Here is a 27521-nt window from a genome sequence, read left to right as displayed (position 1 = left end):
AGATTTTTCCTTACCCTAATCCTGCAGTGATTGGGAGACATTGTACTGGATACAGTTCTGTGGTTTACATCTCCAGAGAAGTCCATTAAATAGCAATATTTCACTGGCCATCCTCCTATTTTCTCGCCTTGCTTCTATCATCGGCTCCTCTGCACCCTTTGTGTCATCCAGGCACCCAGCTCTGAAGGCAGTGCAAAAGGAATGGTGGCATGGTATGGCTCCAGGGCTGGAGCACCTATGGGGAAAAATTAGTGGATGCTCTGAACCCACTGGCAGCCAAGCTCCCCTCATCCCCGCCCCATGTCCTCCCCCACCCCCCCGAAGCGCACCACATCCCCGCTTCTCCGTCTCCCTCACAGTGCTTCCCCCCATCTGGGAGGGAGGGGGAGGAGCAGGAACGTGATGTGCTCAGGAGAAGAGGCAGGGAAAAGGCGGGGCCAGGATTTGGGGAAGGGGTTGGAATAGGGGCAGGGAGGGGTGGAGTTGGGGCGGGGACTTTGGGGAAGGGGTTGGAATGGGGGCGGGGCAGGGGTGGGAAGAGGCAGGGCAGGGGCGGGGCCGCATGGAAGGGGTGGAGTGGGGACGGGGGGTTGAGCACCCAGGGGAAAGCGGGGAATTCGGCACCTATGCTGGTGGCAGCACTGCCTTCAGAACTGGGTGGCTGGAAAATGGCAGCTGCTGGATGGGTGCCAGCAGCAGTGCAGAAGGAAGGTGGTATGGTAACGGGACCCACAGGACAACAGGGAGTTACTTTTTACCCTATTGTATATGAACTCTGGTTACTAGAGAAGGGACCTGAGCTGAAATCCCGCATCCAAAGATCGAACAGAACAGGATCAACCCTTTACACCAGGGGTTCTCAACCTTCTTCTTTCTGAGGCCCCCACACGTGCAGCCGGTAACCCGGCCTCCCAAGGAGGCTAACCCCCAGCCCTCCCCTTGGGCCCAAGGCCCCCCTTCCTCCGCAGGAGCCCAAAGCACCCCTACCACAGCCCCAGTCAGTAGCATAGCTAGAGGGGTGCAGGGGAAGCAGCTACTTCCCCTCAGCACATTTTTCAAAAGCCCACGCCTTAGTTAGGTGGGGTCACCATGACGTCAGCAGGGCTCACGCCCATCAGCTGTGTCTCCTAGCAGGAGGGAGACAGCTGATTGCCCGGCAGGGAGGGGAAGAACTGAGCTCCAGCAAGCTGGGCTCCTGCAGGCAGGCTTTGCTGGTTTCCCACAACATGTTGCATTGCATACCCTGCCTCCTTCCTGCCGTGCTGATCTGCTGTCTCTCAGCCGGAGGGAGACAGACTGCTAATCAGTGAGGCGAGGGGGAAAGAACTGAGCTCCAGCAAGCTGGGCTCCTGGGGAAGAGGAGAGGCTGGGGCCTTGAGGAAGAAGGGGGTTGGTTGGGGCATGCCCCTATAGGGGGCAGGAGCACCCACCCCACCCACCAGCCAACTGTTTATGGGGCCCTTGAGGGCCCACGAGCCATCAGCTGTTCGGCCGGGGCGGGGGCAGTAAGGTAGCTGGCTAGGGGAGTGTGAGTGCTCGCTGTTTAGCTGGTTTTTGGCCACCAGCCAATCAGCGAGGGGAACTGCTCCTGGAGCAAGGGGCTGAGCTGAGAGACCCTGCCTTCTTCTCCTACCTGCTTCTTGTGGCACTGTGGCAGGTGTGCTTTCTCTGGCTCTGCAGCAGCAGCTCCTAACCTCTCACCCAACTAAAGGCAGCCAGTAGTAGCAGCTGGTAAGTGTATTTCAAAGGGGGTCTTTCTTGTGGTGAGGGTGGCTTGGGGGAGGGGGGGACTGGAAACCTCCCCCCCCCAGGTGGCTGAGAGAGCCAGCACCTGGCTGCTGGTGGGATGGGTGTCTGCATGGTGGGGGGCAGGAGGTTCAGCCAGAGGCATCTCCAAAAACATCCCCTGCACCCCCGCAGCACAGAGAGACTGAGAGTACCAGCCCCTGCCAGGCAGCTGGACCAGGACAGGCATTGGGGGGAGGCACGTCTCCTGTGGGGTGTGGTGTCCCTGCTTGCCCTCCCTGCCCATGCAGAGACGCCTGCTTCTCAGAAAGAACAGGAGTACTTGTGGCACCTTAGAGACTAACAAATTTATTAGAGCATAAGCTTTCGTGGACTACAGCCCACTTCTTCAGATGCAAGTGGGCTGTAGTCCACGAAAGCTTATGCTCTAATAAATTTGTTAGTCTCTAAGGTGCCACAAGTACTCCTGTTCTTTTTGCGGATACAGACTAACACGGCTGCTACTCTGAAACCTGCTTCTCAGAGACAGTGGCCATGTAGTGCGCTTGGTTCCCCCTCCGTGGCATCTGGGTGACTGCCTCTTAGGGGGTGAGGGGTGGAAGGGAAGAGACAGTGGGGAAAGGATAGGGGTGGGGGGGTAGGAGAGGAAAACTGAGACTATGAGGGGAAATCTTCATAGCTACAATCTCTGCCTTGGGGGTGTGGATGGAATTGTCTCCCAAGGGAAGGCTGGAACTATCTGCTGTGCTCTCTGTGAGCTGAGGGGTGAAAACATTATATGTGTTTAGTCCATGTGCTCTGGCAAACAAGTCCAGGCACCATGTTGGGGGGCAGGGAGAGGTAGCCTGATTTTCCCTCTCCTATCAGGGGAAACCTGAATTGTCTCCTAAGGGAAGGGCTTGTGATCGTGTTGGGAGGAGGAGGGGGGGCATTGCTGAGTCCCGGGGTTGAGTAATTGTCTGGTGGTGATGGTCATTAAATTACTAATTGTCATTCACTTGCTGCACACAATGGCTGGTGATGGTTGTTTAACATCCACCCAGCCATTTGGTCAAGTGCCTTGTTTCTTGAGAGTTGCCTTCTGTAACTTCTCTAATTTCATCCCACTCTCCTGTGAGTACAAATTCTGGTTCTAAAGACCTGGTTCCTGGATCCCATATTGCCTGGCACTGGGATTGGGAATTAGTGCTCTGACATGCAACTCCTCCTATTGTGCCAGTGTAGATCCTGCTGTTAGTACAGCTATTTGCAGGTGCCCTTGTGTTTAGCTGAACCTTTGGACTCAGTTTAGTGGGGATGGACTCAGACACTGAGAGCTAAACTGGTCCCAGTGTGCTTGTACTGTGAATTTTTGGCATGCACATGTGGCTATATTTATCTCATTGTGCTGGTGCTACTTCCTTGGTGTGATGATGACATTATGCTAAGATGAATTGTGAAAATAGTGTCCTGGTGTGATGGTCACTCTGTGCTGTTCGTGTGAAACTTGCATTTTTGTACGCTGTGTTGGTGTAGCCCTGTTGTTCCCAGGAAATTAGAGCCACGAGGTGGGTGAGGTAATAGCTTTTATTGGGGCAACTTTTGTTGGTGAGAGAGAGAGAAAGACAAGCTTTGGAGCTTTCATGGAGTTCTTTCTTCTTCCTGAAGAAGAGTTCTGTGAAAGCTCAAAAGCTTGTGTCTCTCACCAACAGAAGCTGGTCCAATAAAAAATATTTTACCTCACCCACCCTGATATATATTACCCCCCATATTACCTCACCCAGTTTTCCAGGAGTGAGTTTTCATGATGACATGGGAAGTGCTCTGACTGGTCCTGACTTCTTTGTATCAGCCCCTGTAGCTTGCACTGCAGCCCAGTACCTGAGGGCTGGGTGCCTGCAGCGCTGAGACTCTGCGAGATCAGGGACTCACAGACCCAGCTGGGAGGGGAAGGGCATTTCCTCCTTGGCCTCTCTCTCTTGCTGCCTCCTTTTCCCGAGTGGCCTCATGATGCACAGAGCCAGCATGGCTAGGTGCTGCATTGAAGTCTCCCAATGCAGCCTCCTACCCCCTCTCTCCCATACGAACCCCCAACAGACCCTGCCCACCTCTGTCCGATTGTGTCTCTCATGCAGGGGACTGTGCCCCCCCCCCCCCCCGCTCCTGTGTGCTGCCTGCTTCCAGGGGCCACAGATTGCAGAGCAGCCCCCTCAGGAGAGATGAGAGGGGCTGTTCCACCGGGTGCGTGCGAGCAATGGCCCCCTCACAGCAAGATGCTGCGCTGCCCCTGCCTCCGTCTGGGTGGTGACCCTGGCCTGAGGAGTGCGAGGCAGCATGAGCTGAGCATGGGGGTTGGGGGCCAGGCCAGCAAGCCTGATCACTGACACTCCAGGTGTGCCAAAGTGCAGAGCTAGTGCTCCGGGCTTCTCCTTCATTCAATGACACATCAGTAGGACTTGCTTTTTTCGTGCAGAATTTGCCTTTCAGAAAGCAAACTAGTCCCCCCCAACCCAAGCCCTTTTCATTGGGATCCTGGGGGCTCAGGTCCTGGGGCAGCATTGGGATTGCATTAAGGGGTGGGTACTGAGGCTGTTGCAATTGCTTCATTGATTATCATATTGTTTTGATCTTATCTTTGAAATATAAAATAAGTAAATAACACGTGTTTTTATTATGTTTTGATGTTATATACAATACTGTAAACCTTTTTTTATATTTTAAATGCAAAATAACACACGTACTTAAAATAAAAACACAAGAATTATATTGTTTTATAAGTACAAAATAAATATGTATAACGAATTTAAAAGTATGTAACTAGTAATTTGATATGGCGGCGGGTGGCGCCTTTTTTTATGTGTTCGCTCCCCCTGATGTTAGACCCTGGCTACGCCACTGGCCCCTGTGCCAGCTGGCCGGGGGCAGGTGGGCGAGGCCCCAGCAGCCCTGGAGCTCCGCAGCCTCAGTGCCCCCTGCCCGGGAGCTCTGGGTGTCTGGGCAGCATGGTCGCATCACCCCCAGCCCTAGGGCAGGCAGCACGGCCCAGCACCAGCTGTCCCAGCGGCCCCGAGTCCCTGCAGGAGGCATGCTGGCCTGGGGGCGTGGCCACAGTAGGCTGTTTGGGGAGGCACCTATCTCTGTGCCTTTTTATGTGTGTGTGTTAGCATCTCTTATGTTACTTGTGGAGTCCCCGATCTGTGCACTCACTATAACTTTGTGAGGTGCCACCATATCAGGAATGCACACTGCTTACAAATGGATGTTGGAAGAAGAAATCCCAGCCAGTGTCTAGCCTGAGCATATATGCACTGCAGCTCTGACAAACGCTTGAGGGTTCTGGCTTTAAAAAAAAACACTAACACTTTCACAACACTTGTATAGCTTTGCCAACAAAGTCTCATTGAAATGAATCATTGACTGTTGTCAATGGTGGCACAAGATCTAGAAATAGCAGTTTTTCAGGATAGTTGGTCAGTACATTTGATGTTTGAGACTGGATAGGAGGAAAGGGAGAAGCTGGAGGGGAAGGAAGAGAGGGGGCAGCAAGTGCCTGTGTGTGTGGTGGGAGGGGAGAGGAGGGCAGTGCATGTGTGGTGGAGGGGAGAGGAGTGTTTAGGAGGGGAGTGGGAAGGGGCTCTGTGTGTGCGTGTGTGGCAGAAGAAGATGGCAATGTGAGGAAAGGAGTGGACAGAGGCAGTGTGTATATGGGAGGGGAGAGGATGGGAAGGCAAGGCAGGGGGAAGCAGTGGGAGGGGCTGTTGTGTGTCTGTTGGGAGGGGAGGCTGATGGGGTGTGGAGGGCAGGGCAGTGAAGGCAGCAATAGGAAGGAGTACAGGGTGTGTGAGGAGAGGAGGACAATGTGGAGGAAGCAGTGGGAAGGAGGCAGTGTGTATATGGGATGGAAGCGGAAGGGCGGGCGGGGCAGTGTGAGGGAAGGGGCTGTGTGTGTATGGGATGGAAGGGGAAGGGCAGAGGGCAGTGTGCGGGAAGTAGCGGGAAGGGGGCAGTGTGTGTACGTGTAGCGGTGGGGGTGTATGGTGGAAGGGCGCAGGGCAGTGGGGGAACAATGTGAAGGGGCGGGGTGTGTGTGTGTGTGTGTGGGCAGAGCTCCGCCCCTTCTTGGCCCCGGCGCTGGCTGTTCCCGGGCGCGGGCCGGGGGACGTGCAGTTGCTCGGGCGGCCATGGAGGCGGCGCGGCGGTGGCTGGCGCTGTGCTGGGCGCTGGCGCTGGCGGGGCCCGGGGCGGCCCAGGAGCAGGCCCGAGCGGAGGAGAAGTGCCATTACTACGCGGGGGGGCAGGTCTACCCCGGGGAGGCGGCCCGCGTGCCCGTCTCCGACCACTCCCTGCACCTCAGCCAGGCCAAGAGTAGGTAGCGGCGCGGGCGCTGCGGGGTGGTTAGGGATGTTGCTGAACAATTTCCCGTCTCCCCACCGCAGCCCCGTCCCCTCCCGCTGCAGGGCTGCAATCAGTGGCGCTCAGTGCCCGACCCTCCTGCCCTGTCCCCTCTTACCCCCCTCCCCCCCCCCCGCGGGTGCAGGCTGACTGAGGCCCCAGGCTAACACCGCCCCCCCCCCTCCAGTACAAGGGTCTAGAGAGTGGGGTTCCCGTGTGGGCCCGTCAGAAGCAGAGATCCCAGCTGTGGGGCCGGGTGTCTCTGCTGCTTCCCCCCGGCCTCAGTTTCCCTCCACTTGTGCAGCGGAGGCGGCGATCCCTCCATCGCAGGGCAGCCAGCACCCAGCTGCATGAACGCTTGTGAAGGGTGTTGTCTGCCCGCCCCCCAGGACAAGCCCTTGCGCAGCATCTCAGCAAAGCGGCCTTCCGGGGAGCCCTTTTTGCGATGAGGATAAAAGTGGCTCAAGCGGACTAACCTAGAGCTATTGGTTATAGTGCAGCTTGTTTGGTTTAGTGGCAGCCTGTGTGTGCAGAGGGGGAGGGGGGATTAAACTGTGGTCCCTTCACTTTGCTCCCACTGTTTGCTTTTCTGGGCCAGATGCACAGTTCACTGCTGCTAGGGGAGAAGGCCACGTCAGACAAAGCCTATTGGTTTAAAGTGTGCAGAGCCCTAAGCAGCTCCCTCACTGCCGAGTTTAAATAATCTGAAAATCAGAATTTACTCTGCTTGAGGATTTTCACGGGGTAGGGGGAGGTATTTACTACCATGGCCCAAGTTTCTGCCTTTTCCCCTCATTGTAAATAGATAAGTTAACGTTTCTACCAAAATACAGTTTGTCAAAAGCAAAGGAGCCTATTTAGGGAATCAGAAACCATGCCAATGGACAGCTACTAGCAATGAGGAATATGCCACTCATTAACCCCATCTGTAGAATTAAATAGTTTATATACACCATGTTAAACTCTTTTTAAATAAAGGGAGATTCTCTAAATAGGAGTAAATTACAGTTTTAGTCCTAGATTCCAATATGTTGGAATCCTTTTGGATATTTTGGTTGCTCGTGATGCACATTAGACTATTGCAGTGTTTCCCAAACTGGGGTTCGCAAAATGTTACAGGGGGTTCTCAGGAAAAAATTCCCTAATGGCAGACAGAGCTGTCCCTAGGGACCCCCAGGCAGCACGAGGCCAGCAGCCTGGAGCCCCTGGACTTCCAAGAGCTAAGCAGATCAGAGCAAACGTATCTATCACACTGAGGAGATTTAAACTTCAAGACTCCTTATAAGAAATGGAAAGGGAGGTGGATATTTTTTGCTGTTTTTAAAATTAAATAGGCAGCTAGTATTGTTTTTAAAATTATTATGAAGAACAAGTTTAAGCTTTGTTGTAATGTGCGTTGTTTGCCTGGACTGCTCAAGACCTGAATGATTATGTAGGAGGAACTCTTTGATTTGGCTTCTTAAATACCTTCATGCTGTTTTACATCTGATACTCCTTGATGAAACATAGGAGCCTTGTCTTATAACAGGCTTATTCGAAGTGATACAAGCTATGGAAGTGAGATCTTGGAAGAGTGTTGTTGTTTTCATAACGTCATAAAAATACTGTAATGATTAATAATAAATAGTGTGTAATAAGGATGTCACAAAAACAAATTTTATATTTCCAAGATCACTGCTTTTATAATTTATACTCGGGTAAAGGAGAAAATCCCTGGAAACATTCATTTTTAAGAGGGGGCTTCACGGGACTTGACATTTTAGTGAAAGGGCTTCACAGGTTGTTAAGGTTTGGGAACCACTGGACTATTGGAATTTGTGCCTACCCCAGGTTATGTTATGGAAGTTCTAAACCTCTGCTTCTGTAGCTTGCTTTGTGCAGCTACATTCCTATCGCCACACACAGCCTAAATGAACTCACTGGAGCTCCACAGCAGCCACCCCATCCAAAGCCAGTGGCATAATTGGAGTGCAACTCTAGATCACTTTTCTGTTTATCACTGAATAAATATTTACTCAGTTACTTATTTTGTTAGAGACTCAGTTTTGTTCAGATGAGGTATTTCAGTTATCAAGCAGTAGGATGGATGAACATAGACAGATTTCTGCCTAATGGAGGGCCTCTGCAGAACAAATTTAATAGGATTTTAAACTGGGTCAGACACACTGTTTTTCAAGATTCGATTTTGAACTTTGTATAGTGTGTTACTTGAATACTAACATGAAAAATCTTCATCTGTTCTTGCATTTCTCCCCCTCATTCCCCAATGAAAGTCTCTTCGGTTTGTGGTAACAATCATTTGTCATGGTTGTCATTTGTACTACAATGGAGAGCTTGGGAAGGGAATCAGCAGGAGAGTAACAGATTAACTCTTTAACAAAGGTGCTGTTTTCATTGAAGGGGCAGTATTAAAGAATGAGGGAAGAGAAGTAATGTAAATAATATACAGAATACTTTGGGGTTCTCATTAAGATTTAAAATATTTTATGAACTAAAGGGTCACACTGTGACTGGTGAGCTACATGCACTACTCTGGCTTCTGTAAGTGTTCTGTGTACAAAAGAATGGTAGGATATGACCAAAAAGTTAGCTGCAGCAAAAGTCTCCTGAAATTAGACTTAACAGTCTTGTTTGTGATTCTGATTTTTTTTTTTTGTTAGCTATATTTAGAGAGCTCTCATGTGAAGTTATTACATTGGCGATTCAGGGGCAGATCATTTTAATTGAATTATAGTTAAGGGGTTTTCTGACACCTGTTTAAAATGGTCACCCGTTCTTAGAAATTTTCAACAATTTTGTAGTCAAGTGAGATTCCCAGTTACATTAATCTACAGTAGAACACTGGGCAGAAATGTTTTTCTGTTTCACAAAAGTTTGAGATTGCCATTTTTCCCATGCTAAATCTGGATAAAAAGTTAATCTCAAATGTTCACAAATTGATCAAAACGAGTTTAGATTTCAACCTTTAACTTTTGGAATAAGTTAACAAAATTTCATATAGTCATTTCAAATTGAAATTTCTTTTCAGAAGCATCAAAAAATTCAAAGTGTTCAGAAAAAATTTGAATCAGGAGATTTATTGAAACCAACCTTTTCCCACAGATAGTTTTGTTTTCCACAAATCAGCATTTTGACAAAAAATGTTTTGTCAGAAAATTCCCAACCAGCTCTAAATAGAAACGTAGAGCTTGCCCACACTTGGAAATAGATAGTGTCTTCCCTCTTATCTCCAGAGATTCAGTAGAATAATATTACTGAGAAATCTCAAGGTTTCATAGTGAAGAATTTTACAAAACACTGACAGCAAAGTGCTACCATAAATAAAATAAACTAGACTTGTCAAATGAAACATCTTGTGAGGGTTAGTGTGTATGGGTAATTTATAAAAATGTGTACAGTATACGTTACTAGAGAGAGACTTTGGTATGTGTACCAGAATTTGTGGGCTGTGCTAATAAAAATAAAAAGACAGTGCAAGTTTTTAATGCCATTATTCATGTACTAATGTAGGTATCTTATAATTAGGCTAGTAAGGATTTGATTTTTAATTGGTAAATGTCGGTAAAAGTCAATTTCACCATACACACAAACTGACAAAAATTTCCATCAATAATAATCAAAATTTACAAATAGGCAGAGTAAGAAAAATGCTGCTTGAGAACTTAGTTTGATTTAAGGATATTAACTTAGTATATTTTGATGTGATGTCGACAAAAGCTTTAACTTTTTGAATTTCAACATCTGCTGTCAAATAGTTGTGTAACACCCTCACCCATAATTTCCTGTAACTGTGAAAGTTTAAAATCAATTAAAAAAAACCTAAAAATATGCTTAAGCAGATATCAAAATTATAAAAAAATAAAAATCAAACTCTGCCAAGCCTACTTATTAGCAAAACAAGGTGGATGAGGTAATATCTTTTATTGGACCAACTTCTGTTGGTGAGAGAGACATGCCTTTATGCTTGCACAGAGCTCTTCAAGTCTGGGAAACTAACTCCGCATCATTGAGGACAAGGTGGAACAGATTGTTAACTACTTATGCTAAACACACATTTCAAGGGACCACTGGAGGTGAAGTGGCCCGTTAACACCTCTCCAATCAGAGGGAGGAAATGGGGGCGGGGAGAAAGCAGCTAGAGGGGTTGTAAGTCCTTATAGATTATTGTAATGAGCTATACATCCAGTGTCTGTATTCAGTCCATGTCTAGCAAAGTTATGAATTTAAGGTCCCAGTCTCATCAGTTTTCCTTTGTGGATGAGGACTGATAGGTCAGCGATCACTCTATCAGTCCTCATACTCAAAGGAAAACTGCACAACATTTCAAAAGACGAGCCTGGGACCTTAAATTCATAACTTTGCGAGACACATAGGCCTGGTCTACACTGCAGAGTTAGGTCGAGGTAAAGCAACTTACATCGACCTAATTACATCAGTGTCTACAGTACAATCTTGCTCCCATTGATGTAAGTGCTCTACTACACTGACATAACTCCATTTCCTTGAAAGGCGTAGGGCTTATGTTGGTGTAGTTAGGGTGACTCTAGACATTGCAGGTTACTTACATTGCCTGTTGGCTGCCATTCTTGTCAATTTCACGACTCCCTGCTAGTGCTGTGAAATTAACAAGAAAGCCCAGCTCACAGCCCGGGCTGTCACCCTGGGTGGGGGGGGAGCTCCAGCTAGAGCCCGGTCATCCTCTTCCGCCAGGCTGCCGAGGGGGCAGCCGGGCCCCGGTGGGCAGCTGCATGCAGAGCTGGAAGCCCAGGCTCTCAGCTCCCCTCATTAGCCCTCTTAAGTTGGTGGAAGCGCTCCTGGTGAGGACATGCGTGCGCCACCAACAGAAGGAGGGTTGTGTGGACATGAACCACTGCAGTAATTATTGTGGTGGCTGTAAGTTGACCTAATATAGGTCAACTTAAGTTTGTAGTGTAGACATGCCTAAAATTCATGGATTGAATATAGACACTGGATTTATTGCTCATTACAACATTCTCTCCCTCCCCCCCATTTCCTCACTATGATTGGAGGGGTGTTAATGGGCCATTTCATCTTGAGTGGTCCCTTGTTTAGCATGAGTAGTCACACATTTCAATCTGTTCCACCTTGTATTTAGCAGTGACACTCGGAGGCTTGGTCTATACTACATACATACTTCAATATAACTACATTGCTTGGGGTGTGAAAGATTCACACCCCTGAGCAATGTTGTTATACTGACCTTAACCCCATGTAGCAGTGGTGGGTAACCTGCGGCCCGTCAGGGTAATCCACTGGCAGGCCCGAGATAGTTTGTTTACATTTGGGGCTGCCCACAGCTCCCGGTGTCCGCGGTTCGCCATTCCCGGCCAATGGGAGCTGTGGGAAGCGGCGCAAGCTGCAGGGACGTGCTGGAATCCACTGGGAGCTGCGGGCATCTGTGCAAATGTAAACAAACTGTCTGGTGGCCCGCCAGTGGATTACCTTGACGGGCCGCAGGTTGCCCACCACTGCCATGGAGAAAGCATTATGTCAGCAGGAGAGCTCTCTCCCATCCTCTTAGAGCATCTTTCCCAGATGTGCAGTATTGGTGCAGCTGGACTAATGTAAATTTGTAGTGTAGACCTGCCCTGAGTTAGTTTCCCAGACCTGAAGAAGAGCTCTGTGTAAGCTCTAAAGCTTGTCTCCCTCACCAACAGACGTTTGTCCAATAAAAGATATTACCTCACCCACTTTGTCTCTCTTAATATCCTGGGACTACAACACGGCTACAACACTGCATATAAGCCTACTTATAACAGATACTGTGCTGTTGACAGTAATTGTCTAATATTAATCAGCATGCTATTCAATCAATTCCAAACATTGCTTTGAGCAGTATAGTAACTTACCCAACAATATATGCTTGACATTTCAGTCATGTTTAAATCCCTTCAGTTTGATACTGGATCACCAACACACTGCCCTCAGGCATGGAATGCTCAGTGTTCTGTGCTTTGATATTGAGAAATGCTACTTCACTGTACTTACAATTTGAAAATCTCCAGCACTCTGGATTAGTCTGTGGTAGAGTAGTGTGTTATACCTCCTAAAAAGCAACAGAGTCTCCTGTGGCACCTTTAAGACTAACAGAAGTATTGGAGCATAAGCTTTCGTGAGTGAATACCCACTGCGTCTGACAAAGTGGCTATTCACTCACGAAAGCTTATGCTCCAGTACTTCTGTTAGTCTTAAAGGTGCCACAGGACTCTGTTGCTTTTTACAGATCCAGACTAACATGGCTACCCCTCTGATACTTGACACCTGTTATACCTCCTGTAAGCATGTCTATAATGCAGTTTCACTAATGTTGTTTTAGGCCCTGTCTAGACTATCAAGTTTACACGAGCACAGCTGTACCAATGCAGCTGTGCTGCTGTAAGATCTCTTGTGTAGCTGCACTATGCTGATGGGAGAGCTCTCCCATCAACATAACTAACCCACCTCAAATGAGTGGTGGTAATTATGTCATCAGGAGTGTCTCTCTCCCGACATAGTGCTGTCCATACCGATGCTTCTGTTAGTAACTGATGTCGCTCAGAGGGGTGTTTTTTCACACCCATGAGCAACTTAAGTTATACTGACAAAAGTGCTTGTGTAGACATATCCTTAATCTTTTTCTGCTGCGTAGTCTGAATATTTTTGTGCAATAACCACTAAGTTAGTTTATAGATGGGTTGCAGTAACAGACAACCTACATATTTTAAGCATTTGTGCCTTGAACACATCTTCTGTCATGTATTTCCTGCAGAATTAAATTTTAGAAAACCAGTTTTGCTAAGGAGTAAATATAATGTGAAATTAAACCACTCTTTACTCATGGCACATAAGTTATTTATAGCAAAATATAATTTACTGAAATCTATAACTCCAGTAGCCATACATCATTCAGTGCAAATCAACATCCTAATTTATGAGCTGTCAGCAGCCAGTAGTAATCTTGTAATGTGTTAAGGGGGTCATGGTAAGTGTGTGCAGCATTTTCTCTCATGCAGCCTTATCCTTGGCAATATTTCAAATGGTTCAGAAATTTGTGAACACAAATCTATTGAGTTATGTATGCATCTTGAAATGTACATTTTTTTTTAAACACAGCATGACCCCAACATGTGGTGTGCGTTCCTCCTATGGAAGGTTGAAATTAATAAAGTTTGATTATGTAAGTCATGCGTCCTACAAAGTGTTTTTTACTGTAAGGAAACAGACATCCATCCAGAGAGGAAAACTGTCCTTGGACATATGTTACCTGCTGAACAGCCTCATTTATGTACGCATGCTTCACTTTATTCTTATACTTCAATTTGGATCTATATTTTATGTTTCTAGTTTCCAAGCCAGCACCTTATTGGGAAGGAACAGCAGTAATCAATGGAGAGTTTAAAGAGCTGAAATTAACAGATTATCAAGGAAAATATCTTGTCTTCTTCTTTTACCCTCTTGACTTGTAAGTAAAACTGATGCAGACATACCAAGGTATATATTTCCCTCCTTCCCTCCCCCTCTCCCCGCCACCTTCCCGAATTTTGGAAGTGTGTTGATTAGAGTCAGGGAACATTAAGATGTGGATTGCAACTGCACTTGACATTTTGTAATTCTATAGCATCTTACTGGGAAATGTTTACATTCCTTGCTACCATACAACTCATTGCTGCAAATGGAAAATGCATACAGGAAAGAGTAACACCATCTCTTATCGCTTCACTTCATACTCCCTGGAAGACATTTTTAGGGAGACTGATTTCCTCTTACAGACTTTTAAGGATGTTATGGGATACATTTAACTTAAATTATTGGATGGACTTTCCTTTCATTACACTATTGTAACTCCACTGCAGTCAATGGAGTTACTTCTGATTTATACCAGTGTAATAAGAGGAGAATCAGGCCCCTTGTTTTCTCAAAATGAGAAACAAAACATACAGTAAACTAGTAATACTCGTAGCACTTTTCATCACTAGAACTCAAAGCTCTTTACAAAGAAAGGGTAAATAGTAGAGACAGTTAGCTGCTCTGATAGTGAAAATAATTGGAATCCTGACTTATTTTCCTCCTAGCCTCAAAGCTTGAACAATTGTGACCTAAAGTGTAATTTTGTGCCTAGAAGAAGCAGGAGGAGGTCAAATGCAAAATAGCTACAACTTGCATTACTATTTTCCAGGAAATCATGACATCTGTTTCTCTGCAATTTGGTGTGTCATACTTTAATCCACTTATTCCTGTACAGTTTTAAAATCAGTGATTAATTGTACATGTAGCTAAACTGTAAGTTGTAATATTACTAAATCAACACAGACTGCATTTTCAATCTTATTATTCACAAACCACTTGCACATGGTTTGAAGATAGATAATCCATCTGTGAATGTATTTATGAATGCTGTTAGGAACGCAGTTACTTGCAAAGTGAAAATTATTTTAATTGTGTATATTGGATTCCATCTGTAAATAAAAACAATAGTTGTGATAAGTAATTCACAATTTATCTATTTTATATACTGCAAACAATATCTAGCTTCTCTGTAGAAACTAATTTAGCTGTGTATTAAGCTAACTGAAAAATCACTCCTGGATATTCTGAGAATTCTGAATTTACTTTGTTTTCAATTTTTTAGCACATTTGTGTGTCCAACTGAAATTATCGCCTTCAGTGACAGAATTGAAGAATTCAGAGCAATAAACACTGAAGTGGTAGCATGTTCTGTTGACTCACAGTTCACTCACTTAGCATGGTATGTAGCCTACCCATGTGTCTTTTATAGGAAATTTTTGGTGGATACATATGAGATTATGGGTTGCTTCCCCAAATTCACATACTCTGTCTGATGCACTAATATTGTCAAGTAAATATTGAATGATAAGGTGTGATGCTGTGTTGAATAAAAATTGGCAAGTAATAAAACTAATGGTAAGAAATTCAAAAATAAAGTTTATTGTTGAAGGTGTCAAAGTAAAAGTGATGACTTTGGTTTTACCATTAGAATAAATTGTTCATTACAAATTATTCATCCAACTTTATGATAAAACATTCTATGTTGGATTAATACCAAAGAAATCTTCACTGGGGTTTTGTTGTTGTTTTTAATTGTGGGATTTGGAAGAAAGACAGGGTAGTTTGCAGGGAGGATAAAAATCAGTGATTAAAAAAATAAAAAGAAATCTGAAATCTTTTCATTTAAATCTGCTTTTTTTCCTCAAAAAGCATTTTATCAAAAAAATCCATCTAAAGATAGTTTTAATTAATATACATTATAGCTCAAAGATAACTCATCATGGAATAGGGATTATAAATTCTAATTCTATAGTATGACACAATATATTCATGTAATGTTTAAGAGAAGGTTTGTAAATGAGTTCCAATAGTTCATGGATTAGGGACCCAATCTTATGGGGTTCCACAGGCTTCTGTATAGATTATTTAGGTTAATCTTTCTATCTACCCAATGGGACTCAGTGCTCAGTCTAGACGATACCATCAGAGATGCTTAGTTTTGCAGATCTCGTATTGTGGATTTGTGTCTCCAGAGGTAACATGCTTGTTAACAGCAAAAATATTTTTAAATAAATAATATAATAGAGGTGAGAAATAACAGACCTCAACTCTTTTGTCCCTCTGCAAATTTGTGTACACAGAGTCAATCCCTTACCTCTCTCTAAAAGTGAAAAGTTTCAAAAAGTTCAACAAATAGATGATTATTGGGGACAGAATAGATCTGGACAAGGAAAAGAAGTTTGGAGATAAATGTGAGAAGGGAGGGACATATGCTTATTTTGTTAAATTATTATACGTTTGCTGTTGAAGAAAAAAATCCAGAATACATAACGTTGTTATTTTAGTTAAATAAAACAATTTAAATATCTGTCTGGTGATGTTCTCCTTCTAATACAGCAGGGCAAGAAAGTCCTCCAAATATTAATGATAGTTCACCTCTCAAGGACTTCATAAATATCAGCTTCAATTACCTTTGGTAAATGAAATAATCAAACAATCATTCATTTTCTGATATAGCTATAAAACTAACCTGAAAAGTTTTCAAAATAAATCACTGTTTAAAAATGTATAGTGTGTACCTTCTAAAACAAACTTACATCTATCGCTGAGTTGTGAAGAATATATATTAAGGTTATAACAACCAACAAGAATGCACTTATGTAGAAAACCGTGATTAAATAGAGTCTTCCTGACTCATGATTGACTTAAATCAAATCCACCCTGGTAGTTTGGCCACAGAGAGAGAAGGAGGGTGTTTCAAGTGTAAATTAAGCATGGAAGGAGGCGTGAAGAGGAGATTAAGGCAACTGTAAATGGACACATTGAAGGAGCGTAGGAAGCAGGTTGGAGCAAACAAGTAGGAAAAAGAAAAACAGAAATATAAATATTCCTTCTGCAAAAAAGCTGCATGCAAGAGTTACTTGTATGTGGAATAAAAATCTCTCTGAAGAATAAATGTGCATCTCTTTTGTTTGTCAAAGGATTAATACGCCACGAAAACAAGGAGGACTTGGACCAATGAAGATCCCACTCCTTTCAGATTTGACCCACCAGATTTCAAAGGATTATGGAGTATATCTAGAGGACCAAGGGCACACACTTCGGTACTACAAACCATTATGGTGCATTCTGTCTTGTTATAGCAGTGCATTCTTCCAGTTCCATTTAAAGGGGCACTCGGTATTGGCACTTCTCTCATACTATTTAATTATATACTATGTTCATCACAGTAGTTAATATCTGAACATATACTGGGTCTATTTACATGGATAAATACAGGCAATTTTTCCACCGACTGTTGATAACTTAGCTGAAATTGTATATTAAAGCTCTTAGTCCACAAGGAAATGTTCCTTAATTTTAAAAAAAAATTGGAAATTAACTCACAATGATCTATTGTGCATGCAAAACTCAGAGATTTAAAGGTGAACTGAAAAGCTTTATTCTGCCAGAATCTGAATTCTCAGTTCTGGCCTTTTCCTCCATTACTTACAGTGTTTTGGTTAGGAGTAACTGAACCATGAACTCAAGATCTGGCAAAGAACTGTCTGTTAGATGTTTTGTATTGACCATCTTGCTGCTGACCACAGGTATAAATCTTGTCTAGTGGTAGTTGTGGCATTGTTTGATAAGTAGTATTTCTTGCCCATTCATTTTCAGTGTTCTTTGTTAATACTACAGATACTCATGCTTGAAACAGATCAGTGTCCCTTACACTGCAGTTACCTGATCCTGTAGTGAAAACGTTGTTTTGTGACATTAGATCTCCTGTCTGGACAATGTTGTAAATTCAGAATTGCATCTTTGCTGCAGTAAATAGGTAAAGAAGGTGGACTTGGAAGGAGCAAGGTCCCACTTAAATATTTGTCTGAAGAGCTAATGTGTAGAATAGGGATGTGCTGGCTGCCGCTTCCCGCAGCTTCCACTGGCTGGGAATGGCAAACCACAGCCACTGGGAGCTCCGGGGGGCCGTGTCTGCGGACAGTCAAAGTACACAAAATGTTTCGTGGCCCACCAGCGGATTACCCTGATGGTCCACCTGCCGAAGGTTGCCAACCCCTGCCGTACAAGAAAGTGAAACTTAAGTGGACTTATGTTCACATTTTGAAAGTAACTTTGAAATGCTCTTATTATAGCTGCAGAAACTAGGATTAAATAGCCAATTTTCATTATAGCAAAAGATTAGCTGTGGGGTTCTTCAAGGTTTTATATTGGTCCACTGTTTTTTAATGCTCTGTAAAGGTAGCAGAATTTTCAAATGATAGTTACTTAGGTTTGTCAAAAGCAGAGAAGGATGTGAGGAGATTGAGAGTCCTAACCAAGCTAGGTGAATGGCCAACACAATGGCAAATTAAATTCAGTGTCAATAAATGCTAAGTAACTATTCATACACCTTACCAAGGTTCTAAGTCAACTGTAACAGCTCAGGAAAGTGCCCTGGGAATCATTGTGACCTCTGTTCAGTGTATAACTGCATTCAAAAAAGTAAACAAGATATTAGGATGTATAAGGAATAGGAAGGAGGATAATATGCCATTATATAAATAAATGGTGCCGTCTCAGCTGGAGTACTGTGTGCAGAACGGATCACACCATCTCAAAGAGGAAATTGCTGAATTAGAGGGGCTTCAGCGAAGGGAGATAGGAATGAGCAACAGCACAGGATACATCTGCTTTGAAGAGAAACTGAAACATTGGCATTATTTTCTCAGATAGGAGAAGAATAAGAGGGGATACATTCAAAGTATATAAAATAATTAATGGTAGAGAGAGGGTAGGCCAGGAACTTTCTCCTTGCCTCATAAAAAGACCAAGGGAAAATTCAGTGAAATGAGAAGGTAGCAAATTCAAAAATTGACATAAGGCAATACTTTTTCACACCACACCTCGCTGGAACTCATTGCCAGAGGAAGTCATTTGCAACATTTAAAACGGGATTAGATACTTCTATGAATGTCAAGAATATCCAGCATTGTTATAGTTAGTACTAAAAAATTTGGAGGGATACTGTACCTCATGCGTCAGGATTTAAAATCAGTCTTTAAATATTATAGGAATTAATGTAGGGGGCAAATTATCCCACATCTGCCTACTGTGAGACAAACCCCCCCGAAGCCTCTGCTTCTGACCATTGTCAGAGACAGGAAACTGGACTAGATGGACTGAGTCTGTACATTCCTATAATATCATGCTGTCAACCCTGAACGAGCATTATCTCACCAGGTCTAGATATTTTAAGTGTAACAAGTGCTTTTGGTTTATCATTGTAATTTTTTTTACTAAGGACTGTGCAACTAGCTTCTACCACATAGATTCTAAAGGCTCTTAGGTTCTCATTTATACAGTTCAGCATTTTATAATATCAGTGATCCACTTATCAAGCAGTATAGTTAAGGGTAAATAGTGTTCAAGACTTTCATATGAAGTCTAAAATCTCAAAGTGCATATAAAAAAGTTCTTAAGCATCATCATATCACTAAAGAAAGATGCAATCTTATGTACTTGAACTTTCAGAAAGCCTTTGACAAGATCCCTCAAAGGCTCTTAAACAAAGTAAGCAGTTATGGGATAAGAGGGAAGGAGGTCATCTCATGGTTAAAAGAAAAAAACAAACAAAGGGTAGGAATAAATGGTCAGTTTTCAGAATGGAGAGAGAGGTAAATAGTGTGGTCCCCCAGGGATATGTACTGTGCTGTTCAACATAGTCATAAATGATCTGGAAAAAGAGGTAAACAGTGAGGTGGCAGAATTTGCAGACAATTCAAAACTACTCAAGATAGTTAAGCCCAAAAAACAGACTGCGAAGAGTTTCAAAGGGATCTCACAGAACAGGGCAACAAAATGGCAGATGAATTTCAGTGTTGGTAAGTTCAAGGTAATGCACATTGGAAAGCATAATCCCAACTATACATTCAAAATGATGGGGTCTAAATTAGCTGTTACCACTCAAGAAAGAGATCTTGGAGTTATTGTAAATAGTTCTCTGAAAACATCCACTCAATGTGCAGCAGCAGTCAAAAATAGCCAACAGTGTTCGGAACCATTAGGAAAGGGCTAGATAAGATGACAGAAAATATTATAATGCTACTATATAAATCCAGGGTACACCCACACCTTGAATATTGCATACTGTTCTAGTCACCCCATCTCAAAAGAGATATATTGGAAAAAGTACAGAAAAGGGCAACCAACATTATGAGGGGGTATGGAACAGCTTCCACATGAGGAGATATTAAAAAGTCTGGAACTTTTCAGCTTGGAAAAGAGACAACTAAGAGGGGATATGATGGAGGTCTAAAATCGTGATTGGTGTGGAGAAAGTGAATAAGGAAGTGTTATTTACTCTCTCATAATACAAGAACCAGGGGTCAACCAATTAAATTAATAGGCAGCCGGTTTAAAACAAACAAAAGGAAGTACTTCTTCATACAACGCACAGTCAACTTGTGGAACTCATTGCCGGTGAACATTGTAAAGACCAAAACTATAACTGGGTTTAAAAAAAAACAAAAAACAAAACTAGAAAAGTTCATGGAGATTAGCCAAGATGCTCAGGGATGCAACCCAGTGCTCGGATTGCCACAAGCTAGGAGTGGACAATAGGATGGATCCCTCAATGAGTGCCTGTTCTGTTCATTCTTTCTGAAGCACTTGGCATTGGCTGCTGTTGGAAGACAGGCTACTGGGCTAGATGAACCCTTGATCTGACCCAGTATGGCTATTCTTATGTTCTTACTGCTTTCTTAATTCTGACTTAACCTTGCCTAGGTCACAGCAAGATCTGAGAGCACTGCAAACTGAGGGCACTTTCAGTGAGAGATGGAGTTCTTTGTGTCAATGAAAAGCACCTCCTCTAAATGAGGCTGGTATTGAAGGACTCCAGAGGTGGGGGAGGTTAGATCCTTCGTATTCTGGGTGCATTATAAATGAGAAAGTAATGTGAAGGGAGTTACAAAGGAAATTAAAAGTTGACACAGAACCTGTACTTAACTTGATTGTGTAGTGCTTGGAGAGATCCAGACACTGCTGATCTAGTGTAGGTATGCTGCAGTATCTGGACACCACAATGCGTGTAATAGAGATCGATATCATTAGGTTTATATCTAAAAGAAAAATTCCATGTTTTTGCAGAGGCCTTTTCATTATTGATGATAAGAGGGTCCTTCGACAGATAACAATGAATGACCTTCCCGTCGGCAGATCAGTGGATGAAACACTTCGTCTAGTACAAGCATTCCAGTACACTGACAAACATGGAGAAGGTACCTGTTTTCAATATTTTGGCAATGGGAATTATACTGAGGTCTTACTTAGTTGGAAGGTATATTTTTAGCTGTTAGGAAGCAAGGCATACTGCAACATTTGATAGCTTCATGGTTGTTACTGAGCAAAGTTTTCTGTTCCCCTCATTCAAGATTCAGTGGACCTGATTCTCCCCTGCCTTGCACCTAGTGTACTGTCCCAAGTGAATGCAAAGTGGTTGTAATACTACCAAATCAAAACAGTAGCATTTACACCCATTTTCCACTCATAAGCATAAATGACTGGGCAAGGTATGTAGCAGCGAAGAATCAGGCTCAGTATTTTAATAAATTTAGACAAGCTGCAATTGATCCAAGAGGCACTGCCAGTGTAATCTTAATTTGGGGGGGTTTTGTGGGGGTGGAGGGAGAGAGGAGGCTGGTGTCCTAAGACAAAATAGATACAGTACTTTGAGGCAGTGGAAGGCATCTCCCAAAATGAGATTGGGTTCGGTGCCCAATGTAATGGAGACTGCAAATTCCTCTCTCTTCTCTTAAAGTAAATGATTCTTAGATGGTGTAAACTGGCATAGCTCCATTGACTTCAGCTTTTTACCTGGACTTCAGGGGGCTGTGCCAAGTTACACCAGTTTAGGATTTGGCCCATAATAAGCTGTTCAATTTTAATTATTAATACATGTATATGTTCAGCTGGCTAATCTTCCTGCTCTTAATTTAAAGTGTTGGTGTTTAAAAGCAAACCAATGGAAAGTGACACAGCTGCAATTCATTCTAAGGTTGTCTACACAGTGCGGTGATGCACACTATAGGGGTGTGCCTTCTGAAGCACACTAATGTGTGGCACATCAACTGGTCTGCATAGATCCTGAGGGTGCGCGCGCCAGGTTCCCTAGCGTGCTTTAATGTAGTGCAGTTTGAAACATGTTAACATGTAATGTAACATCTGTATAAACAGCTCTATTTTGCAATTCAGAATTGAAAAGATACTTAAAGGCAATGAGCGTTTTGATTAAGGAGATAAAGTCCTTTTTGTTCAGCTTCAAATAAAGCTGTGTCTCAGCTTATGCAGTACTGGATTCTCCCTGTGAAGCACGTGGAATCCTGTTGGGTTTTGCTGGATTTCTGTGGCAATGCATATCTATTTCATTGGACTCAGTGCAAAGGCTAGGAAGAAGAATCCTCCAAGGTTTTTATTATGTTCACCACATTTCAGCCGGCAGCACTGTCTGCAGGGGATAAAATGCCTGTGCTCCAGCTGTGCAATCCCAGCTGTGCAGGCAGATCCTTGAGCCTTTGCAAAGCCTCATCGAAACCAATGAAACTCTGCCTGGGCACAAGGTCTGCCCACCCATATGCAGTTGCAGGGTCAGCTTCCTGGTCTCACCTAGGTTGTACATGAACAACTGAGCAATTGCAAGAATGGTAAATATTTATTTTTATCATTCTAATCCTTTTACATCCTAAGCAGGATATCAAACAAAACACTCACATTCTAGAGAGAGAACTTTAGTTTTTCTTCATTGTTACTGTAATACTTGCCTCCTGGCATTAGTTTTAAAAAAAGTTGTACCTGTCTCCATTTCCACCTGATGGAATTGCTGCTCTTATCTTGGCACCATATGTCCTCATGGAATGGGGATTCATCTTCAGAATGGGAGGTACTATTACTTTGCCAGTAAATTGACTAATAGACTGAAAACTGAAAATCAGAACCAACATATACCCAGCCAAGCAAGGATTTCTCATTTTTGGCGAATGGAACAATCCAATCTGCCCTGAAAATAGTCTCAATATGAATGTTTTAGGGATACTGTCTCATGAATAAGCATGTTACATATTTGCAGATATTTACAAATGGTACCTTCTTGCTATATTACTTAAAATTCAAGGATTAGTTTTTTATGAGAATGGTTAGAAAACCAAGTAAATTAGAAAAATAATTTATTTTCTACAAGGTCAACTTCCATTTTTCCTTTTTTTTTTTTCAGTTTGCCCTGCTGGTTGGAAACCTGGCAGTGAGACAGTAAGTCCGTATTTATATTCAGCATACATTAATTATTTTGCATGATTAAATAAAATTAGGGACCCAATCCTATCTCCATTGAAGGAGAAAGCAAAATTCTCATTAACTTGAATGGAAGCACAATATCAGGCCCTGTGCATTGTGATATTTTTATAAGTTCTTACTCTGTTATCATTGGAATTTGATTGACTGATTTATTACAGTATATCATGTTTGCAGTATTGCATTTTTCATGCAGGAAATAAGTTAATTTCTTCATAGCAGGAGTTTCCTTCTCCCTCAACTTTCCAATGTATGATCAAAACCTCAAGCACCAGAGAGTTGAGTTGAGGGAGAATTTCCTTCCTATCCTGCAACGCAGGTCAAAAGAGAGTTGGAAGCTCTCTGAGGAAGGGGCTATCTTCTCTGTCTTATCTGTACAGTGCCTAGCACAATGGAGACTTGATCCTTGATTGGGGTTCCTAAGCAGTTCCTCAGTATAAATAATCTCACTTCTCAGGCCATTGATTAATTGCCCACAATCTGGCAAAGCACACTATCACGGTTAGAATTGTAAAATGGAATGCATTTTGCAGCACGGTATCTCTTCTTTTGTTTCTTCACACTAACATGATTATGAGCCAAAGAGCAAGGGCCCAGTTCAGTGCCCACTGAAGCAACTGAATTCAGTGGGTGTTGAATCGGGCTCCAATGGAACAACGAAAATATTTTTCTAAGGCTATGTCTACACACACATCTTATGTTGGCATAACATACATCACTCGGGTGTGAATAAGCCATCCCCCTGAGCGACATAAGCACTCGTCTGCGCAGCACTTTGTCGGCGGGAGAGGGTATGCCGTTCACGGGGTGGTTTATTATTCCGATGGGAGAGCTCTTTCCCGTCGGCATAGAGCATCTTCACCAGACATGCTGGTACCAGCAGCGCCACTACAACGGTGTACATGTAGACATGACCTAAGAAACTGGGTTACGGAAGGCTGCCAGCTACAATATTACATCATTGGCATTTATTGGAAGCTGCCCTTTTTTCTTCTGCTGCTTGTTTCAGCTGTTGGCACAAACAGCATTATGTAAAAAAAATTAAAATGAAAATAAATAAAAGGTGCCTTGAAAGAAATTCTATAAGGTTTCAGTAGCAGCAAAAAATTGAAGTGGTCTCTGCACCTTTCCTTGAGTTGGTAATACATGACAGCATCAAATACCACATTTTGGCAGGGCCATGAAATGTGTTCGTTCATATAGACAATGGGCTTATTTATAAACAATAACATTTTCAGAACGTCAATAGGATGCTAGTGATATAAACTGATACAGCATTATTAATAAACTGTATTCTAGTAGCTTCTGGAGTTTCCAGCCAAGATCAAGGTCCCATTGTGCTAGTCACTGTACTGACACACATTAAAAGACAGTCCCTAAATTGTATCTACATACAAGATCTCAAACAGTGCATGCAGAGAGCCAGTGTCTGTAGCGCCTCTAGTAAAAGTTTGACTTTTGACGTCAAAAGTTCATGCGTCTGACGAAGTGGGCATTCACCCATGAAAGCTTATGCTCCAATACATCTGTTAGTCTTAAAGGTGCCACAGGACTCTGTTGCTTTTTAGTAAAAGTTGCAACTGGCAACATTTAAGTGGCTAGTTTTGCTGCAGAGTGGCAGACCTCTGCATTACAGTGCGAAACAAGCAGATGCTGGGAATTATATTCATGGGCTAGTTAAGATTGGTCTTAGTGGGGAAAACTGGCTCTTTAGATTTTTATGGTGCAAGTGGGTTATAGGATGGCATATGTATGGCATTGGAAATCATGCATTCCACTACCTTGGCTAAACTGAATAATCTGTCCATTAGCAGCTGACAAGTGAGTGATTTCCCGTTCTTAGAAGGGTCAAGCCTATGAATACACTTAATAAAAGGGAGACCAGTTGATAGCAGTAATAGATTACTACTTTATAGCAGCTGCTGTTTTTGTACACCTGTGGCTGACAACTGACTCATTGCTGAGAATATCAGGCCGCAAAAAATGTAAAGCACTGACGTAAATACAAGTAAGATGTTCTCTTTACTTTCTGTGCAAAAGCTGTAGTGCACTTAAACAGCAGAATAGTTCTGCAAAACACTCTTCAGAATACATTAACATCTGTAGCCATGCCTTCTAAATGTGTTTGATTTAATTAGATCAAACCTGAAGATGCCATGAGAGCGTGGTGGCCAAGACAAGAGCTGTAAGTAAACTCTGAGGCACTTGAGTACAGATGTTAATTTATGGAAATAATTCCAAGTTCACTTATGGGGAAAATCAGACTGGAGTACATTCTTTCAGCAAGGCAGATTCTGGTTCTTTCTTGAACTCCACTTCCTCCTCCTCCACCCCTACTGCCCTTCACTGTTTAGTGTTCATTAGAGATAAGCAGTAATCTTAGATCTGAACACGTGAAAGGTAATTTCTAAATGTAGTGTGTGACCATTAATGCCACAATATGAGGTAGATAATATTTTGTTCCTTTTGTTTTTAGACCAACACTTTCACTTTCTTTCTCACACAGATAATCCCAGATCCAGCTGGAAAACTGAAGTATTTTGATAAACTAAACTGAAACTTGCTTCTACTGCGCTACACAAGTCACATGCAACTTCAAGTTGTCAATAAAATTACATTAATTTTGTTATTTTCATGCATTTGGCTGATTTATAGTGGCTACCAACTGTAGTTGCTTTTGCAAAATACAGGTATTCACTGTGCAGAGACTACCAGTAGCAGAAAGAGAAGAAAACATTTTAGTTTTTCTTCAGTCGAACGTTAAGAACCAGATTCTCAGCAAGTATAAGTCAGCGTAGTTCAACTGAATTCAATGGAGCTACACCACTTTGTATTAGCAAAGGATCTAGTTTTATCTGTTTAATTTTTTTTAACACTTAAAACTTCTGGGGTACATGCTAATATAAAAGGAAGATTCTAGTGTATTTAAAATTCCAATAGTCTGGGGATGATCCTACTTTCACACTGTGACTTGAATCTTTTTCCTGTTCCTCTAAAACTGTTTTCATAGCTCGTAATTTAGAACAGGGGAATTGTAGAGTCTTTGGGGTTCATGTGCACACATTTCTTCCCACGAGAGACAAAAACATCACCTCTGAAACATGCTTGATCATCACCAGAACTTGAAATTCCTCCTAAATACACATCCTATGCATGGGTGCTCTTCCCCCACTTTGATCTCTTTAACATAAGGTCATGCATGAACCAACAAAAAACACAAAGCATTGTATGCAGTCAGCAAAACAGCGTCTGATATTATGAATAGTGTCCACCTCTCTTCCTGAAAATCGTAGTGTGATCCTTGAAAGAGTAAAAAGTGACTTTCTACATTGCCACTGAAGCTGCTTATTCTTATACAGTGTCGGGTTAGAATTTGATTTTTTTCATATATACAGAATGATGATGAGGCAGCATCCCAGGCCCCGGACATCCGGATGGAATTTAATTTCACCAAACTGTACAATAGATTGTTCTCACCAGTGAGAATTTCTTAGATGGGGTGAACTTTTCTGGGCAGTGAACAGGTATTCGTGTAGCACCTAGTACAATAGGGACTCCATCCTGTGCAAAGCCTCAGGGTGCTGTTGCAATATAAATAAATACACACTGGCAGGTAAAACAACCCCGCAGCAAACAAAACTTCTCCAATCCTCAACTCAGTTTCTCCCCAGATGTCTGGGAAAGAAGAGGAGCCTTGTGCCATGGCCAAAGGCCAACAGTGCCGGGATATGGTGTACAAAACAAGGGAGGGAATTCAAAAGCTGAGACTGTCTTGCGGCAGCCCCCTCATTTATAACAAAGGAGCTCCAGCACATTGCTGACATCAAATGCAACTAAATTGCAGAGAGGGAGAAACTCGCACACACACAATGTCTCAGATCCGTTAGCCTTTGCCTATGGCACAAGGCTCATCTCCCAGATGTCTGGGGAGAAATTGGATTGAGAACTAGTAAGGTTTTGTTTGCAGAGGATTTGTTTTATCTGCCAGTATCTATTATTTATTAGTTAGCCATTGCAGATGCTGAAGCACCATGTGATGTATTCCCAGTCTGAAGCCTCTCTTTATAAAGAGACCACAACCTTTTCTATGTTTCCAGCTTCCATATGCTCTGTGTGGGCAGTTGCTGTAGAGCACATTACAACAAAACAAACTAAACAACAAAGGCGTGCCTGACACTGATCAGGGTTACATCAGAGGAAAAAGGTCACACTTTTCATCAGCCCAAAATGAAAAAATATTTCTGTTGACCATGGCAACTCCTGGCATCCACCAGCAGCCCAGAATTCAAAATGGATCTAACTTGTGATCATGTATTACAAAATAGTGGCTTCCCTCAGAAGATATATTTATACCAGTATAAGTTCTGCAACTCTTCTGTTGGCTTCTCCCAACTCTCAACGCTCTGTTACATCTAACTGAGACCACAGTCAGACCCCAAAGCTCTCCTGACACTGCCCCAGCCAAATGAAACATGACAGAGATGCAGGGTTGGTTGTCATCAACATATTGAATGCATTTCAGCTTCCAGCCACTCACTAACCCAAGTAGCTTCAGACAAAGTCAAGTGACA

General features: G+C 43.1%; 1 protein-coding gene across 2 annotated transcripts; it reads left to right on the top strand.

The window, feature by feature from the left end:
* Positions 1-5838: 5838 nt before the first annotated feature.
* PRDX4 (peroxiredoxin 4) lies at positions 5839-25579 on the top strand. 2 transcript variants are annotated; one of them, XM_005281542.5, is made up of 8 exons: positions 5839-6090; positions 13462-13579; positions 14747-14863; positions 16605-16727; positions 20755-20885; positions 22874-22908; positions 25089-25135; positions 25457-25579. In XM_005281542.5, the coding sequence occupies exons 1-8, from the start codon at positions 5907-5909 to the stop codon at positions 25458-25460; spliced, it is 759 nt and encodes a 252-aa protein (XP_005281599.2). In that variant the 5' UTR covers positions 5839-5906; the 3' UTR covers positions 25461-25579. The 2 variants fall into 2 exon arrangements, with proteins under 2 accessions (XP_005281599.2, XP_005281598.1); XM_005281541.5 differs by lacking the exon at positions 25089-25135 and having other exon boundaries at positions 5840-6090.
* The last annotated feature ends 1942 nt before the right edge of the window (positions 25580-27521 follow it).

Source organism: Chrysemys picta, chromosome 1, assembly GCF_011386835.1.
Source record: "Chrysemys picta bellii isolate R12L10 chromosome 1, ASM1138683v2, whole genome shotgun sequence".
In the NCBI taxonomy this organism is placed as follows: domain Eukaryota; kingdom Metazoa; phylum Chordata; order Testudines; family Emydidae; genus Chrysemys; species Chrysemys picta.
This window is presented reverse-complemented; position numbering and strand designations above follow the sequence as displayed.